Source organism: Podarcis filfolensis (assembly GCF_964270895.1).
Source record: "Podarcis filfolensis genome assembly, chromosome: 8".
NCBI classification, from domain to species: Eukaryota; Metazoa; Chordata; class Lepidosauria; order Squamata; family Lacertidae; genus Podarcis; species Podarcis filfolensis.
In genome coordinates, this window is record NC_139611.1 from 39,890,049 (window position 1) to 39,908,720 (window position 18,672).

Sequence of the window (18,672 nt, forward strand, 5' to 3'; positions counted from 1 at the left end):
TAAGTGGGTATGTTGCACAAGACCTCCCAGTCAGTCAATTGGTCTGAAAAGTTAAAGGACTTCAGCAGGAAGGTGCAAAACATGCACTGAATAGAAACAAAGCAGTATGTCTGTCCCAATGGTTTTCCAGGAACAAGCTGTATTGAAAGTGGAATCACATATAAGCACCCCGGTACCATCATGAGCACAAATCATTGTGAAAGCACAATAAAAAGGATGCTTGGAAGGGCCCGCCAACAGGCAGGGCCTTTTCAGTTGTAGCTCCAACTGTGGGGAATGCCTTCTCCATAGAAGCCTGCCTGGCAAGTGCACATTGCTTTTCAAGAAGCCCTTTCTGGAAAGCACAGGTACTGAATGCCAGTTAATGTTTTTCTGCTATTCTGCTACTGTTTTGGGTTTCTCTGAAGAAAAGCAGGGTATAGATTTAAAAACACAAACAAATACATTTTAGTGGGTTTATGCAACAAATCTAACTGAATTATAGAACTAATCCAACCATGCTCTTGGAGATGCATGGAAATCTGGTCCAAACCATTCATTTCCCTGATAATCTCATTATTTTGAAAAAGTCTCATCTGAACTGCTAAGTACCCTGAATCAGAACCAAACCAGAACAGTATTTGCCATATTAATAAAACAAATGACAATAATGGAACCAAAACAAACAAGTAATTTGATTCCCTAGGCAGTGTTACGTTGAGCACGTTAGTCTAAACAAATACTCAGCTGGGCTGGGCTCCAGAAATAACCCTACTCCAAGAAACAGTTACCCTTGGAGACCATCACCCATCCTGTTCTCCTGGGCAATGCCTTTGTTGGTGGGGTTACTATACCAACTAGGCCTGGAGTGCCACCTGAGCAGAGCCTGGTACAGCTGCTCCTTCAATTCCACCAGAGCCCTGTTATTGCTGTAAATATTCTGAAGACCAGCTGATTCCTGCAAACATGAATATCATCCTCTCTCGGTAAGAAAGACTAGCTTGCTCTTTTTAGAAATGTTCCCATTTGCAGACTGATTTTAAACCTGCTCTTTGAGGTGCAGAATGTTCAGGAAATGATGAGGCAGGGTGGCATGGGTGGTACTGACTGGAGTTTTTGTGATTAACATCAGCATTATTATTAACACAGCAGCAACAGCACATACCACAATACAGAAAAACATAAATCAGAAAGACAAGCCTTGGCCCCAAGAAGATTACAAGCTAATTTTTGACAAAGAGGGAGGCAACAGAAAAATATAGGACAAGGAAAAATAGGACAAGCGACAGTTGCAAGGTATGAATGTAAGCCAATGCTGCTGTGGTACTTTGGCTTAATTTCACAGAAGGAGGAGAAATAATCATGTTCAGGGGTATAAGAAAAGCAAGAGTGTAGAAAGATATTTGAGGCTGATTAAGAAGAAAGGTAGAGGGCCTAGAACAGGCATAGGCAAACTCTGGCCCTCCAGATGTTTGGGACTACAATTCCCATCATCCCTTGCTAACAGGATCAGTGGTCAGGGATGATGGGAATTGTAGTCCCAAACATCTGGAGGGCCAGAGTTTGTCTATGCCTGGCCTAGAAAAAATGCAAAGCACTCCCCTTCACCAGCAAGACATGCACAGGGGATGCATAGATTGTTAAGAATAAGGGATATAAGATACACATGGGATAACGTACACGGCTTACCGGTAGGTAAATATGTATGGGAGAGATAAGCTTCTATGGGGGGGGGAGGATAAGCTACGTAGGCACAGTGACCCAATACGATATGTACAGAAGCATATGAAATATGCATGAGAGGTATAGCTAAGTATGCACTGGGGTAGGAAGATATACATCAGAGGGGTAGCTATAGGTTCATGGATGGTAGTAACTAAGCACAGAGGGCATAGGAAAATATGTACCAGAGGAAGTAGCCAAGCATGCTTGGAAGAGGGCAGGTAGCTAAGGAAACATGGAGCACAGAAGGCACAGGAAGAGACACATCAGAAGGGGTAGCTATGAATGTACAGGAGAGGTCAGCTTGTACAGGGGAAGACAGGAAGCTGTCATTTACCCTGATGACAAAGATCCACCAATGGTAGACTGAATAGATGCTTTACGGAAGTTCTTCAATTAAAGCCAATCAGCCTTCCTGAGAACTTTGGAAGAATGATAGCGGAGTGGGGAAGAGAAAGAATGTCTAGGGGAGAAGTATTTAAGAATAAAAGGTCAGAGCAGAAGGAACTTACCTCTAATCTACCTCAAAGCACCCCTGCTTTTGCAGCTCTATCTGCAGCCCAAAATCCAGCAGGCGAAGCTCTTTCTTGCATGCAGCTGTAGTGCTGAGGAAAACCTCACCTGCTTAGATTTTTTTGTGCCATGTTAGAAGAGGGATAGAAGATGACAAACCTAGAACTAGTGAATCAACAGAAGGAAAGAATTTTTTTAAAAAGAGGCCTGGGTTTTTTTTAAAAAAAATATATTGCTGTGTGAAAAAGATGTAGGTATCAGTGCCAAACAAGCCTCCCCCTTAGGAAAGAAGTCCATAGATATGATACCACAATACAAAAAGGTCTTTGCCTGACCTGGCTGCTACTCAACTCACCTGAGAGTGGAGAGCACCTGAAGGCCTGCTGCAAATAATAATCTCTGTACATGGGTAGGTAAATGTGAGAGGAGGTAGTCCTTGACATCGCCAGAAGAAGCAAAAATGAAGGAAGAAGAGAAACACAATGTCTACAGCTTACAGCACAACAAACTCATTTTCCCACACTGCACTTTAAGTCTCATTTGCACTTGCTGTGCACACCAGAGAGGGGGCGATGACATTTTCACCCAATGCACATTACCTAATTTGTTTTTTTCGGGCCTGCAACTTCCTAACCCCAAAACATTTAATGAAGCTGTCATCTTTGCAAGGGCTGTTATGGCTTGAGTCCAGGTTCTTGAAGGATCATATCTTCCTGCCCGTGTGCCAGGGGTGCCAACTTGAATAGAATATTGGGGGGGAGGCAGGTGAGCCCCACACTGCATATATGATCACATGACATGGCACACATGCACCCATCAACTTTGGGGGGCCCTATGCTGGGTGCTAATATCCTCAGGGGAGTGAGTACCTTCTTTTGGTCCAATTAACATCAGAGGCAGAGCTGGTGGTGACATGAGAGACAGCCTTTTCTGCAGCTGCTCCTGTACTGTAGAATTGCCTCCCAAGAGATGTTAGACTGGTTCCCTCTTTGTTATCTTTCCACAGACAGGCTAATACTGCCCTGTTCAGACGATGTTGATAACTGGACCATTATCAGGACAATTAGTATTTTAATGTTGGTTATAAATGTGTTTTATTGTATTTTAACTATTTTTTTAACTGGTAGGTTTTTTTAGTTTGTATTTTAAAATGATGATTTTAGAAGGTCATAAGCTCCCTTGAACCCCAATTTGGGAGAAATGCAGGATATAAATATATTAAATAAAATGAATCTGCACATGTACAACAGCTGTCTCTCAAATGTACACATGCCAGCTTAACTGTAGCTTACATTTTCAAACTGGATGGAAGCTGCAGGATACATGTGGATTATAACTAACATCATGTTTACTCAGCTTCAAACACCAGCAGTGGGAGCACACTGAAGATGAAGTAAACAGGGTAATTGTGTGCATAGCCTTAAATAAATAAAAAAGCAGGAACTTGTTTCCCTTTTCCAGAGACACCCAAGTGAAGATAATGGAGAATATAGTCACCAATGCAGAGAAATATTTTGGGAAATTCTGCATTCTGATGGCTGCTTACACACGCAAGACTGCAAAGCTTCGAGACAAGTCAGACCTGCTGGTCAAGCAGCTCATTGACTATGGAAACACTGAGAATCCTGAGCTGCGCACCACTGTGAAAAACTTTGCTGAGGAACTGGCAAAGGTGCAGGATTACAGGCAGGCAGAGGTGAAAAGCTGACCTTGACAACCTAAATCCAGAGCAGTGGGTGTGCATGGAGTAAGAGCAAGGGAATATCCATTCTGTATTAAGATCAGAGAAAAGATTCTTGTAGGACCCTGAAGACTCTTTGCTACAACAGACAAACACAGACATCCTCTTGAACTAATATTCTGGATGACTTGTTTTATTTTACCTTATGTGACAGAAGAACTGTGTTTTCATCAACTGCATAACTGGCAGGGATCAAACAGGTGCAACCTGTTTATTATAGTTGTTATTATTAATTTATATACCACCCTTCATGTGAATAACACAAGGTGATATACAGCATAAAAATACATAACATAACCTAACAAAAACAAATGAAAAAACCCCTAACGGTGCACCATGGTTGTCAATGTAGCAATTCTTAAAATGTGTTTCCTTATGCTTGTCCTGCTTTCTCCATTAGGTGGAGAGACTGGAGGTGAAGGTTATTGCACCTCTGAAGATGTATGGGGTGCTCATCAAGCAAACTAGGGTAAGCAAATAATTTATTTTAAAAGACAACCCCACACCAAGTTCACTGTGGAATTGCAATGACTTTCTAAACTAGGACACAAGCTCATGCAGAAGCAGGTGTAGGAACATAGGAAGCTGCTTCTGTTAGCTTTGACTGGTAAATGCTGCTGTGAGGTTGCTGCCTGGAGCTAACAGTCATTAACATGTTACACCTTTGTTGAAGCATCTGCACTGGCTGCCATAAGCTACCAAGCCAGGTTCAAGGTGTCTACTTGTTTACAAAGCTGTAAACAAATTGAGAGATAGCTACTTTATCTCACCCCTTACACCCCATGGCACAGAACCACCCCTGGTGGTACCAAGGACTCCTATATTTGCCTTCTGTCCAGCAATAGTAGGGTTTCCAGAGTTGTGGCCTATTTAACATGAAATACATTATCACATGAGATGAGACAAGCTCCCACAATCAGTTCTTTCAGATGCATACTTAAGACCTTATATTTCCTTAAGCTTTATCTTAATGAAATTTTTAATTATGGTCAACTGAGCATTCTCTGGTGTTGAACTGTTAACTGTATTATTTTTGTTGTATATTTTATACTTAGTTTTCCTTTTTTGAACAATGCTCTGATATTTTATAATGTGAGGGCTTTTTAAAATTTAAAACATACTAATAAAATTGTTGTATTTTGCTACATTAAACAGGCCGAGATTAAGAAATTCAACAAGGCCCGAAACAATGAAATAAAGCAGCTAGAGAAGTTGGAGAAGATCCGACAGAAGTCACCATCCGACCAACAGATGATTGTATCCTTGTCAGCATGTTGCCACTTCAATCTCTTCCCTACTCCTGCAAAAACAGTCCTGGCTCCCCAGTACTGCAGAGTTCCGGCCTTCTTAATGCAGCTAGTTCAGGAAGGCAAAGTTACAAGCCCTTGCTATGGGTGGCTTTTATTACAGTGAGGTTTCCTTCTGAGCGTTCCACAAAGCAGTGGAATTCAATGAAACCTATTGGAAACAGACATACACAGGGAAAACCGTCTCCTTGAATAAGGAAAAGCAAAATAGATTGTTGCAGGCTCACAATCAGCTTTCTGGAGAGGGAACTGGGGCCCCGATGAGATGAAAATAGTATGAATAATGCTCAGATAACAAGCATAGGTTTTGAAAGCACACACACCCTGCACTGCCCGCTTACTTCCTTGTCACAGAACTGCAAACATGAAATTGGAGATAAAAACACATGACCCCTGGACATACCTTTTAGTAAGGGCATGCAAAAATTTGTGCCTCGAGTCTGTTGCTATGCTAGGCTGTGCCCTGAAATTTATTTACTTCACAAAGGTGAGAAAGCCCCCGCACATGTGCAGAGGGCCTGTCACCACTGAGTAATCAGTGCCATCTTAGAGGGCTAGAGCATCAACATCTTAGATTCTCCCCAAGCACCTTTTGATTTAGGCTATGTACACACCATACTTTTAAAGCACATTACTTCCCCCAAAGGATCCTGGGAACTGTCATTTGTTACCTTGCTTTGTTGTTGGCATCCATCTGTCTCAAGAGACCATGCAGTGAGAATCTGGGGGTCAAACAGCTGTGCTAGCAGCACTGAAGTGACCACTCTGATGCAAGCCTGGGCACTGTGTATGGAGGTCTTGGGCTGCCCAGACTACAAGACCCCCCTCTTGCCCTCACTGATGTAGTCCAAAGGAAAGCAGAGCAATATATCTGACACCAGCTTGGCTGCCAGAGTTGCAGGAAGGAGACGTACAAGGCGCCATCCAACCATCTTAGAGACTCCGTTCTGGATTTGTGTAAGATTTACTCCTTAGCCTTTTCTTCTTCAGAAGATATACCACAAGGAAGCAGAGGTTTAGGATCAGAGTTTTCCTTCTTCTAGAAGAGCTACATTCCCAGTTTAACAAGCCCCTTCTTCCCCTCACTTCCATCTACAGCTTGTGCAGAAACTGCCTTCTTGACCACTGGACCCACCATTGGTCTCGTCCACTCAATCAGCTGGAGCCTGTCTTTGCATGCAGGAAGAAGTCTGCATGCTCACAGAGGGTTTGAGACGCACTGGCTACCCTCACCTGGTTTAGAAGGCAAGTTAAAGCTGTTTCCTTGGATGTGGCCAGTGTCACATGCTGACAGCTTCTAGGAGCCACAGGAGAAAGCTTAGTGCAGGGTGGGAACCAAAGGTGGACAGAAAACCCTAGAAGGAGCATGACGTGTCTCCCACTAGAGGTACAACCCGTCCCCCATCACCACACACACCCATAATTTGTTAAAAAATCTTAGAATTGTAGCTCTATGAGGAACAAACAAGAGTTCCGAGGTTTCTTTGGGGAAAGCCATGTACTTTAAATGTGTTTTAAATGTATGGTGTGTATGCAGCCTTAGATCTTGAGTGCAGGCACACTGCAGCAAACCCAATTCAATAGTCTTCATTATTCCCAGGGGCCTAGATTTGCCACCTAATTCCTGAAGGGTCTGATATTCTAATCTAAATATCCAAATAGCTTCCTAGCATCAGTATATTTAAAATATCAGAGAGAAATGTGAGTCCTCTTATTTCATGAAACATTCACCCAAAGGGGAAATAAGTCCTGTGTTGGTGAAAGAAGCAAAACACCATAATCCAGGCAGCTCAAAAAAAGATTTCCCTCCTTTTTTATCTCCTTCCCTTGGCAAAAGATATTTTAATCAGGAACTTCTTCAAAAACTATCCCTTTTCTTCCAAAGGGAGAAGCTCTCAGCAGCAAAATCCTCAGGAAGATTCTCAAGGGGAGGAGAGGAGGCTTGACATTCTCTTAATCCCTGCTGTGCTAAACTCAACTGCTGAGAGAGCAGCCATAAAACAAGGGAAAGACAGAAAGATGCTGTAGGCAGCTGTGGAGCAATCTTCCAGGGAGGTAGAAGAGCGCTCTCTCTCTCTCTCTCTCTCCCCCTCCCTCCCTCCAAGAGGCACACAGAAGATTGTGTGTGGGGCAAAATGCTGTTTCTTCCAGGAGACAATCCTGCACATTTGAACTGAAAAGATTAAACTGCATCCTCCTTCCCACCCTGTTACCAAATTCTCAAACTTATGGATTCAAGGCCCAAAGCCATTTAGCAGAGTCCAGCAGCTTATTGAACATTTGGCAGAATATCTTTATTTATTTGAAGATTTTTATCCCATTATTCGACTTAAAAGGGTCCCATCTTTTACTCTGATAGAGCTTGATAGAATGCAGAGCTGCCAGGTGACAGTTGAGGGTAGAGCCAAATGATGCTGGTGTCTCAGAAGAGCTGATGGAATAGCCCTGTTTCCTATCTCTCTAATAAGTGCTTGATGGAATGGCTGACACCAGAAGAAGGGAAGATCGAAAGGAGCTTGCATGTCCCCCCACCCCTTACTTGACTCATCTTTTCAGTGGTACCAACTAGCTGCCATATGTTGAGCTCCGGACCTAGACTCATTTCGCCTATTCTGCCCCTCAGGGAGCTCTTTAGAAGGTTATATAGAAACATACCTACTAGGTGTCTCTTGTCAGCAGAGATCTTCTAGAAAATGGGTGTGAACAACTATAATGCCTGATCCCCTGGGTCATGCCAAGAGTGTCACATGTGCAATATAGAGGCAGCATAGTCTGTGCACATCAGAGAGGAAACAGGAGTATCTTCACTTGATGCACATTACCTGATTTATTTCCTCCTGCCTGTAACCCTGCCAAACTCCTATTCAGTAAAGCTGTCATCTGTGCATGCACTATAAACTGTGCATGCTCAATGGCTGTCTCTCAAACGTACACACTCAGCTTACCTCTAGCTAGCATATGTTTTGAAACTGGATGGAAGCTGGATTGAGGGGCAAAAACACCAAACAGCAATATTCTCAAGAAACTACATGTACAGGATGCATACGGATTGTGGCTAATGCTACATATGTTCAGCTTCAAACACTGGAGCCAGAGTAAATTATAATACATGCACAGTAGGTGATATTGATGTCTCACTCCCCACACCCTTTCCTTCCCCTCCTCAATGCCACAGTTTCTGTGATCTACTAATGGATTTGACTGCCCTCTGGTGCTTGAAACTGAACATGGGCCTCTCTCACCACAAACCACTACCAAAATCTGTCTGTACAAGAACAAAGAGTTTTGTGGCACATTAAAGACTAAAAACTTAAGCTGGAAGTCTTTAAGGTGCCATAAGACACTGCTGCTTTTGCTGCAACAGGCTAACAGGACTACCACTCCAGAAACCACTTTTATAACAAATATTATGATGGCTTAAAGAGGGACCAGAGGGTATCCAGGCAAGTCAAGTGTATCCAGCTTATAAAGATTGATGCACGACCGCACACATGCTCATCACCCCAGACCCAGAAGTGGCCCAAACATAGGGGCAGGGCGGGGGCCATGTGGGCTTATGCATGCTCCACTAACACATGGGGGTGGGGCAGGAATGCAAACCCCACGCAAATGGAGAGTTGCCTGTATGTGAAATTTATCCTCTTCAATAGCCTCTAGCTTGAAATCCTGCTCAGGATCCTGCCTCCTGTTTCCCATATGTCACAAAGTCTTGTCCTTTCTGTCACAAAATGCCTATCTGATGAACAGTCTGGGAATAACTAAGTGTGTTGATAAAAACAGTCTGGTTTGTTTTTTTGAAGACTGAAGAAAGTGTCTGCTTGCAGGCTTCCCAATGGAGTATTTGGTTGGTCACTGTGAGAACAAAGTGCTGAACTAGATGAGCCTCTGGCCTGATCCAACAGCCAGACTCTTCTTGTGTTCTTTTAGCAGTGCCTCAGTCAAGAAGGCACCAACAACTCAAACTGGTATTTCTTTGCTCCCCTTTTTATTTTTTCCCCCTTGACTCTTATACTCAGTCACAGGTAAGGGATTAGATCACCACTGTTTGTACGTTAACATGCAAGTTGAAGTGAAGGCATAAGTATGAACACTGGCATCCACAGCTACCATTCCCCATTTGCTCTAGAAAAGTTGGCTACAAGTGCAACAGTAAGAACATTCACACCATCAGTTTAAGCACTGGCATTCTGCTGGCACTACTTCTGGGTAAGTTCTTATACTATAGCATTTGCGCTTGACTTCAGTCTGTTTGAGAAGCACACTGGAGCAGAGTTTTACATTTCAGACTTCACATGTATTTGTAAATAGTTCCATTGATTTCAGAGGGATTAGGGACTGACTCACAGACAAGATATATATTGTGACTCTCAGCACAATTCCTGCAGCACCACCAGCAAAAAGCATGGATCTTGATCCAGCTTCATTTGCTCACAACTTATTGTGCACAGCAACAAATGGCAGAAGACAGAGAAATGAATCTCCATCCATATCAAGAAATGCACCCAGCCCGTTCAAAGGACTCAGGCCTAGCCCATACATGAAGCAGAATTACATTGACCAGAAATAACAGAGTGCACAGGACAACTTCAGACTTCACAATGGTAAATCACACTTTTAATCCTCTCCAATAAACAAAAAGCATTGTTGGGTTCTTCCCTGAAAAACTAGCTTTTCCCTGCCCCATACATGTGTGTATGTACATTTCCCCAGTAATCTTTACAAAAGCCTAATAAAGTAGGTAGGCACCATATTGTAGATAGGGTGGTAAACATGCTTAAGGGCACCTAGTGAATTCATGGCTGCTGAAGTAATTTTGAAGGGACATCCTATTTTACATTTTACAGTGGTATCTATGACGTTGTACTAATTCTCATAGCCCAGGACTCGGAAATATTTATGCCACTGCAATCTTAAAATATTGGTGGAGCAGATTTCAGTTGTACTCCAACAGTAAATGAAATGCATTTAAGATGACATGTGCAGATTCTCATGACCCATGCAACACAAATTATTTCCCTATATTTATATTATGCTGCAATCAATGAGACAGGGCCCTATAATTATGCTCCGCCAAATCCGGCAAAACTCCAAAGCATTCACAGTAGGATATTTTATATACAAAGGTCAAGCTTCTATTCTCCCATAATCAGGGGAGGGAGGTCGCTTAAAAAGAGAGTGAATAACAATTACTTAAGCCCTTGCAAAAATTTGGCAGAATTACCACCTTGCAAATAAATGTACATAAGTGTCCATGGAGAGTGATACATTTATCCTGTCAGGCGTCGCTCATCTGAGTGAATGCCTTCCTGATAAGCAAGAGTGACTCACTGTGCTCTGCTGGTCCAGAAGTCACACACCACTTGTTTACAACGGTATCTTAAATAGCACTTCTTGTCGTAAATCTACTTTGCTTAGTTGCATCCAACACTCATCAGGGTTCTAACAGCTCACAGCAAGGCAGTGCTGAGTGGAAGCTGATTTAGCTCATCAGCAACCTACAGCATCTATTCTACACAAATACTTTGGGAAAGAGGAGTTGGTGCTACCAAGATCTGTTGGGACTGATCTTACCATGAAGCAACTTGAAGCAGATGCTTCTGGAAACAGATTTCACAGGAGGCGTATGTTCCTCAGGATAAGAGCGAAGGCTTGTTTTCCTACACTGGGAACAGTTCAGCATTAATGCTTTTTTCTTATTTTGGCCTACAAATCAACCTCTCTCTGCAATGCAAAGCTAAGCCCCTTATCTGTTCATTGCATTCCAGTGTTACCTGCTAGAGGGATCTTTCACAGTGCAATCACACACATTCACACAACTTGCTGCAGCAATGTAAGTTTTGGATTTCCTAAAGCATAACCCAATGAGCAAATAAATGAAGAATTAATTTACGCCCTTAATAAGTGAATGCCACCCAGGGCTCATCTGGGAGGAAGGCTAGGGTATAAATTTAAATAATAATAATGTGCTTCAAAGTTATTAACAGTGATGGCCATAAGGTTTGCATAAAGCAACTTTTCCTTGGCAATTCCCACAACAGAACACATGGCCATGATTCCCCGTTTCACTAGCAGGGAGAGCAGATCACACAATACATTTAAAGTATATCCAATGCACATTTAAAGCATTGGCTAAACTGATGGAAGATGTCAAGACCAACTACAACAAAAAGATACAATGAAATTCAGCATCACTGGGGCAGCAACGTCCTGGGGCCAAAGAATCTGAGGAACTGTAGTTTGTTAAAAGTGCTGGGAATTGTAGCTCGGGGAAAACTATAGTTCACAGGATTGAGGGAAGTCATGTTTGTTGGGTATGCATGAAATGTATGATGTGCATATGCCTAAAGATCCTCTGTCAGTGAGATAGGTAAAGTTAAAGGAACCCCTGACAGTTAAGTCCAGTTGTGGACGACTCTGGGGTTGCGGCGCTCATCTCGCTTTAATGGCTGAGGGAGCCGGCGTTTGTCGGCAGACAGGTCTTCTGGGTCATGTGGCCAGCATGACTAAGCCGCTTCTGGCGACACCAGAGCAGCGCAAGGAAACGCTGTTTACCTTCCCGCTGGAAGGGTACCTATTTATCTACTTGCACTTCAACATGCTTTTGAACTGCTAGGTTGGAAGGAGCTGAGACCGAACCACGGGAGCTCACCCCATCGCAGGAATCCGAACCGCTGACCTTCCGGTCAGCAAGCCCTAGGCTCAGTGGGATACTCAGGATTAAAAGGTAGGATACTTAAACCACAGCCTCATAGCTTAACATTACACCCCTCTCTTTGCCTAGGCCGAGTCTCAAGTACATAAAGCCTCTGTCGATGCGAACCGAACTACACAACAGCTTGAAGAGACCATGGATGAGTTTCAGAAGCAAAAGCTAAAAGATATTCAGGTAATAAGGACTTCTTAGTGGGTAATCATAACATGAGAGGCTTAAGTTTGCAATCCTACATCAACGTACTTGGGAGGAAGCCCAGTGAGATGGGTGGGGTATAAATAATAAATATATTATTATTATTATTATTATTATTATTATTATTATTATCATCATAATCATCATAATCATCATCATCAAACTTAGTGGGAAATTTGCATGTCAGAGATGAACTTTAACGTGTGGATACCACAGTTGCTGAGAGCGATAAAATGATTATTTGGGGGGAAATGGGTTTTCTTTCAGAAAAGCCCTCCTAATTTTTCAGCTCCTTTTCTCAAAAGCTCATAGGATTGTGACCACCACCTTTATCGCCCAGGCTGGGAAGAACTATTTATTTCTACTCTGCTAATCAATCAAATTCTGGAATTAATAAGAATTAAACATAATATAGTGATGTGAAATGCAAATTACTCTGGTGTCACAGAAAAGGAGGGAAATCTATGATAACACATATTAATTTAAATGGAAAGTTTAAAACAGGAATAGAGAACCCGTGAACTCCCAACTCCTAGTCAGCATGGTCAATGATTATTATGGGAATTGTTCTCCTGCACCATTTGGAGGGCCAAAGGTTTGTCATCCTGGTTTAAAGGTAATGACAATGTTTTGAGTATGATTAAATTTTTGATCTGGCAAAATAAGGATTGAAAACATAGAAGTGTGGCATAGCCTCTTTCACTCCCATTTTATAATCTATCCCCAAGGGGTTGCCAATAGCAAACCAGAGGTTTGCCCTGGTGCCCACAAAATCCCTGAGATGAACACACACACCCATTGCCTCCTTTGATGTAAGGTGACAAGTATGGTCACCCCTTTCCCTCCTTGAGCAGCATATAGAGCTGAAGGAGAAAGTTGAAAGAGTGACAGCTCTATGAACTTTTCAAAGCTCAGGTCAGTACCTGAGCAGATGACTAGAAAGCAGAGCAACTAAGAGAGGGTTGGAATGAAAGGTAAGTGATCTGGGGGATAGGTGGAGGGAGGAGGAAAAATAAGCAGCCAGAGGGGAGAAAGTGGGGTGCCACAGAAATCAGGAAAGAGAGTCAGAGACAAACAGACAGGGAGAGGGAGAGGGAGAAATGGTACACACATGCGTACACAAACATACATGTTTGTTCCAGTAAAATGGATTCACTTGAAACGGCATACTTTTTTCACACACTTGCCATCCACCAACAAATCACATCTGTCTCCATTGACTAAACCATAAAAATCACAGAACTTATGTTTTCCAGCATTGCTGTGGCACAAAAACATGGATCCTCATAATTATTTAAGGGATCCCATCAAAACCACAATTAAATAACAAGGGTCTTTGCTGTCTATATATGTATTTTGTGATTTGTTAGTGGTTTTGCTGTGTCATCCTATGTAAAAAATCATGAAGATCTATGAGCATCTGTGCCTTAGATAAATGTTTCCATAGTGCTAGTAAACACCCTGTCTGAGAGTTTTACTGTCCAGCCTACCATTTTATGTTTAACTTTGATAGTGGGGGGGGGGGAGGGATCCATGTAAAATCATGCAAATTCAAGAGGATCCATTTTAAGTCTGCTTGATCCAACTTTTACCCAAACTCCATGGAAGATCAAATAAACTTTTCCAAGGAGTCTCAGTAATAATCAGATCCAGTAGAATCAATGCATGTGCACACATACACTTTCTCACTTCCTGTCTCCCTGGGAGTGAGAGGGTAAACCTGGCACTAGGAGAAAATAAGCAACTGGAGTGGGTCGTGCCCACAACACACTCTCAAATTTTCAAATGTGCCCATGGGGTCCAAAAACCTTGGCAACCAAAATCAAGTCTCAGTTATTTTCACAGACAAAAAATTAGTGGGCTGCCAATTACCTTTCCCCTTTGCCAGAAATGAAGTTTTAAATCTTGCCAATGTTCAAGTTACACAAATTGCAAATGAATTGAAAAGCTAAACTGAAAATGGAATATGCATTATTCTCTCCAGAGAGTATTAGATCTATTAGATTGTTCCAGTAAGCTTGCAAATAAATGCATGAAATGGATAAAAGCAGTGCTTCTTTTTTTAAGGTGCCGGTACTCACCATGAGGTTGTTACAGTAAATGCCACACTTTTAACATTTGGAGGAAAAACAGTGCCGGTTACTGCGTGCCCTTGAGTACCCCCCCAATAAAAAAAAGAACATCGGATAGAAGCTCTTACATCTTTTGCCATTTATTTACTCTACCTTCCATATTTCTGAAGTGGTTGTATCAACCCAAAGAATATGACTGCTTCAAGCAAGAATTAGTATGTATTCCATTGTGATTTTTTTTTTTTTCAATTTTCTGTTAAACAACGAGACTCAAACACCTTAAGAGGAGGGGAAAGTGCATTTATAAAATGGCTTACCCCAGCCTGTTCAAACGAAGAGAAAATCGGCACTTTCTATGGTTGAGGTCTCAAGATTCCTCACCCAGCAAGGTCACTTTGTGGGGGGGCTTCACAAACCAAGTTGGGGGTAATGTCAAGATGTGCTGTCTCCTTTCATTACAGAAGATCTTCTTGGACTTTGTCACCATTGAGATGACCTTCCATGCAAAAGCCCTAGAGGTCTATTCCAATGCCTTCCAAACCCTTGACAGCTATGACGCAGAGAAAGATCTGGAGGTAGCTGAATCTGTGAAATAATACAAAAATGAAATTCACTCATAACAGAGTAAATTAAAAATTGCTAGCTATCTTTTGATTTAGAAAACACGAATCTAGGAGGGCCGATCTAGGACGCCATAGGCCCTGCTCCCTCTGAAGAGGACCTGAGGCCTCTCCAAACCTGCTAGGCCTCTCTGAGAGGGCCAAGAAGGCCTCACTCTTCTCCCTCCCCACCACTGTGAATATGCTCAGTGTCATAAGGAAGCAGAAGAAGCCTAGTTTTCACTGAGGGAAAGAAATAAAAAAAACCTGTACCTGGCCTATATATACCTCTTCAGACTGCAGGTTGGGGTTTTGTGACTGAAAGTTCGTTCCTCAAGCTTTGGCAAACAGAAAGCTAAAATGTTACAGAAAGTTTGCACACACATGCCGTACTTACAAAGCACATTAAAAGCACATTCCCAGAAGTGAGAGAATTCTAGGAACTGTCAATTGTTAGGGATTCTGGGACTTATATGTTGGGACTTGTAGCTCTGTGAGGAGTAAACTACAATTCCCATGATCCTTTGCTTTGTGTGCCGGGGGGTTGCTTTGCAAAGGTATAGTTATAGTGTGTAAGCAGCCTATGTCAAGATTTAAAAACAAAATAAATTGCATGTATGCCTGGAGTATTCAGACATGGGAGCCCCATCAGCACTCATTTTGCGCACAGGATTAGCCCCTCAGTGGCAAGTAGGCCACAGCACCTAGGACTGGAGTGACAGCCATCTTGTTACTGACACGTTGCAGTGGCATTCACTAGCCTGTTGCCCTCCAGATGTTTTGGTCCCAAAAAACGAAGCCCTCATGGCAGGTGGGAATTATGGTTCAAAACAGGGGGGGGGGGGGTACCTGGTTGGTGAAAGCTGCATTACACTTGTTCTCCTTACCAGGAAGTCAAAACAGACAGGCTCCAAGCAGCTTACTGTGACCAGATATCACCTTGGTTACCCAGTCACACCATTGTACTTTAATTAGTCAGTGTATTGGCAGAGGCCAGATCACTAATGCCTATTGATCATTGTAGCACCTTTGTTATATCACACATGCATGATTTTCAGGTCTCCAGGTAGGGATTGCTAACAAAATTTGGCTGTGTGATAATTGCCCTAAATAGGATTTCTTGCCTTGCTAGGATTTCAGAGCAAAAATACACATCGCTTCTGGAACCTTCCATGAGGCGAGACCAGACACTACTACAACAACAAGCCAATCTACTGCCCTCCCATGGTCCACACAGGTGAGAAAGCAGAGTTATTACTGTAATAAGTGAGTTTTGATTCAAAAACCAGCTACTTTGCTGAGTAAACATGGTTAAGATTGCACGGGAAGTGAAAAATTTAACTCACCAGTCCTTGTACAGTACTCTGTCCACTATAACACACTGGTGGTAAACTACTTCAGACTGCTGGTACTCACATGACTCCGCATTCCCTGTATTACTAGTAATTTGCAGAAGGAAGTCCTGAAGCTTGGTCTATGGTATTCTACAGTCTACAATCTGTAGTAGTCTACTAAGGAAATGGCATACATGCAGCCATCACTTGGCACTATAGTCCAGGGGTCGCTAAACACCAGCCTGGGGGATTGTATCCAGACCCTGAAGTAATTTTTTTTGTCCCCACCCCACAAGACTACATGAGTCTGGTGCAGCTAAAATAATTTATTCTAAAAGTAGGCGACAGTGGAGTAGGCAGAGAGGTTTAAAGCTTTACTACCAGCCCAGTCCTCTGACATGGGTCACATCCACACCATGCAAATATCACCTATCAGCTCCTTAACAAGGACACAAGGGACCCTAGGCATGCCTCTGTTTGCAACATAATCATCATTAGACTGGCTGGAAGGATAACTATTGTCACACCTTTCCATTTCCAGAGCATCCGAAGCACTCTTCAGAAGCTGGAGCTAGTGGAGAGTGATAAGGAATCTGAAGGGGACCAGCTGCAAGATTTAAGGGATGCTGAATACACCCAGATTCAGTGGGTAACCAGCAGAACCACATGAGACCAACTATCTTGATTAATGAAGCTGTGCTGGATTTATTTATCTACTCCCTGGTTATGCTTTACATTTTCATGCAGGTTTCCTCTAGATCAGAAGTGGACACTGAGTCCAACAGCATCTGCCAGGTACTCCAAGCTCCCATCAGCCCCAAGCATCACAGCCAATGATCAGGGATGATGTGAGCTGCAGTTCGGCAATATGCTTAAGTCACCATGCTGATTACCCAGATCAGCACCTACCACTCCTTCTTCAAACTTGAGATTTAAAATAAAATAGAACATTAACTTTCAATCTCTCATTCAATTTTTAAATGGCTTGGGCAGAAGATGGGAGCATAGTGCAATCCCACTTGCAAAGTTTCCTGTTCATTCAGGACTAGAAGCTTACGATTATCACAAACCCACACATCATTTGTACATCAGATGTACATAGATAGCTCAGCAGACAAGTACATTTGCAGTTCAGGTGTTGTTATCAGGAGTGGCCACCCCATACTGCATTGCCCCTGCCTGAAGAGGTACAGCCCATTTCTTCTTTGATTTTTTTCCACCTCAAATCACTGGGCTATTTCAAAGCAAATAATTAGGTTTAAACACTCTCCTCCACAAGTTTATCTTCCATATGATAGTGACCATCACAACATCCTGCAACAGTGAATTCCATAGTTTAATTGGTAGCTGTGTGCTTTCCATTTCCAATCAGTTTCCCTGACCTTGCCTTTCCCAATTTCTAGTGTTTTGAAAAAAATAATGATATAATTTATCCTTTTTCACTCTCCCTGTGGTCTGTAATTCACACTTGATGACATACTTTATCTGAGCAAAATAAAATGTGCCATATTGGATTGTGATTTAGTGATTTGTCAGAATTCTGAGGCCAGTGTCTCAGATGAGCCATTAAGTGTCATTGAGTGGGTGGAGGATGCTGATGATTGCCTGTTATTGGGCACATTGTTAAGATGTTTTAGTAAAAGAGCTATATATTTTCAGTGCAAGTAAGAGAGAGTTCAGATAGAATAAAGAGTACTGTTGTTTTCTCTCTTTTTGTGGTAACTTGTTTTACTTCTGAACCTTCTCTTTGAATAAAGAAAAAGTTCATAAGGGCCAAATTAGATATGGTAAGTGCATTATCATAGAACACACCAGAGTTTGTTTGTTGTTTCAATAAAGGGGAAAATTTCTATCAGGACCACAATACAGCATTCAAAAAGAGAAGAGAAGGTTTCAACATCATCCAGAGATACTAGTGAGATATGACCCCTCCAGACCTATTTGCTTGCACAAAGCTTAAGCAAAGATTAGACCATATCCAATCTTTATTGAACATTCATTCTGATTTGTTTGTTGGGCTGTTAAATGACCATGAGCATTCATCCTGAATTACTTGTGGGGTGTTTACATGTCTTCGTGTTAATCATTCCTTCATCCCACACTTTTCAATGCATTTCCCTGAGACTTTCCAAACTGCAAAAAGTCCTCCCCACCCCAAAGTGGATTTATGGTGCTAGGGTAGCAGATCAATTTAACCCACTTTAAATGCACAAACCTACAGTTCTGGTTTACAATTGAATTGCTCCTGCAAAATGCTGACAAGCCTGGAGGTGCACTAAATCACATGGGCAAATTCAAAGACAACCACTCAGCTGTGTGCTTTTATTCTGTTCCTAGTCTGGGGTAAAGGCAGATTTTAAGCTATTTTCCCCGCAAAGCTCAGCAGCAAACTCTGTTCGAGAGACCTTCCCCCCCCCCCCCGTGCCCCCAGTAACAGCCATTAAAACCGGCCCATTCATTCTGTGGGCTGCTGTGGTCAATAGTGCAGTAATTTAGAA

General features: G+C 42.4%; 2 protein-coding genes across 2 annotated transcripts in view; one reads left to right on the forward strand and one right to left on the reverse strand.

Annotated features, from left to right (window-relative positions):
• Nucleotides 1–14,681, reverse strand: part of GSE1 (Gse1 coiled-coil protein) — a 428,548-nt gene extending 413,867 nt beyond the window's left edge. The window contains exon 1 of the mRNA XM_083626201.1: nucleotides 14,559–14,681. The gene's annotated coding sequence lies outside the window, so the exon portion shown is untranslated. The remainder of the gene's footprint in view (nucleotides 1–14,558) is intronic.
• Nucleotides 821–17,884, forward strand: CIBAR2 (CBY1 interacting BAR domain containing 2). Its single transcript, XM_083625832.1, has 11 exons — nucleotides 821–965; nucleotides 3,676–3,910; nucleotides 4,356–4,424; nucleotides 5,111–5,212; nucleotides 8,920–9,008; nucleotides 9,389–9,468; nucleotides 11,028–11,092; nucleotides 12,044–12,148; nucleotides 14,703–14,816; nucleotides 15,973–16,077; nucleotides 16,716–17,884. Exons 1-11 carry the CDS (start codon nucleotides 946–948, stop codon nucleotides 16,842–16,844), a joined length of 1,113 nt encoding a protein of 370 aa, XP_083481958.1. The 5' UTR covers nucleotides 821–945; the 3' UTR covers nucleotides 16,845–17,884.
• The last annotated feature ends 788 nt before the right edge of the window (nucleotides 17,885–18,672 follow it).

Bases quoted from the DNA above. Each gene is read 5' to 3' on its own strand.
- CIBAR2 (XM_083625832.1), top strand. From the start codon at position 946: ATGAATATCATCCTCTCTCG. The intron at 11,093-12,043 runs GTAAGTTTTGGA...CTCTTTGCCTAG, and splicing joins ACACAACTTGCTGCAGCAAT to GCCGAGTCTCAAGTACATAA. The intron at 16,078-16,715 runs GTGAGAAAGCAG...TTCCATTTCCAG, and splicing joins CCCTCCCATGGTCCACACAG to AGCATCCGAAGCACTCTTCA.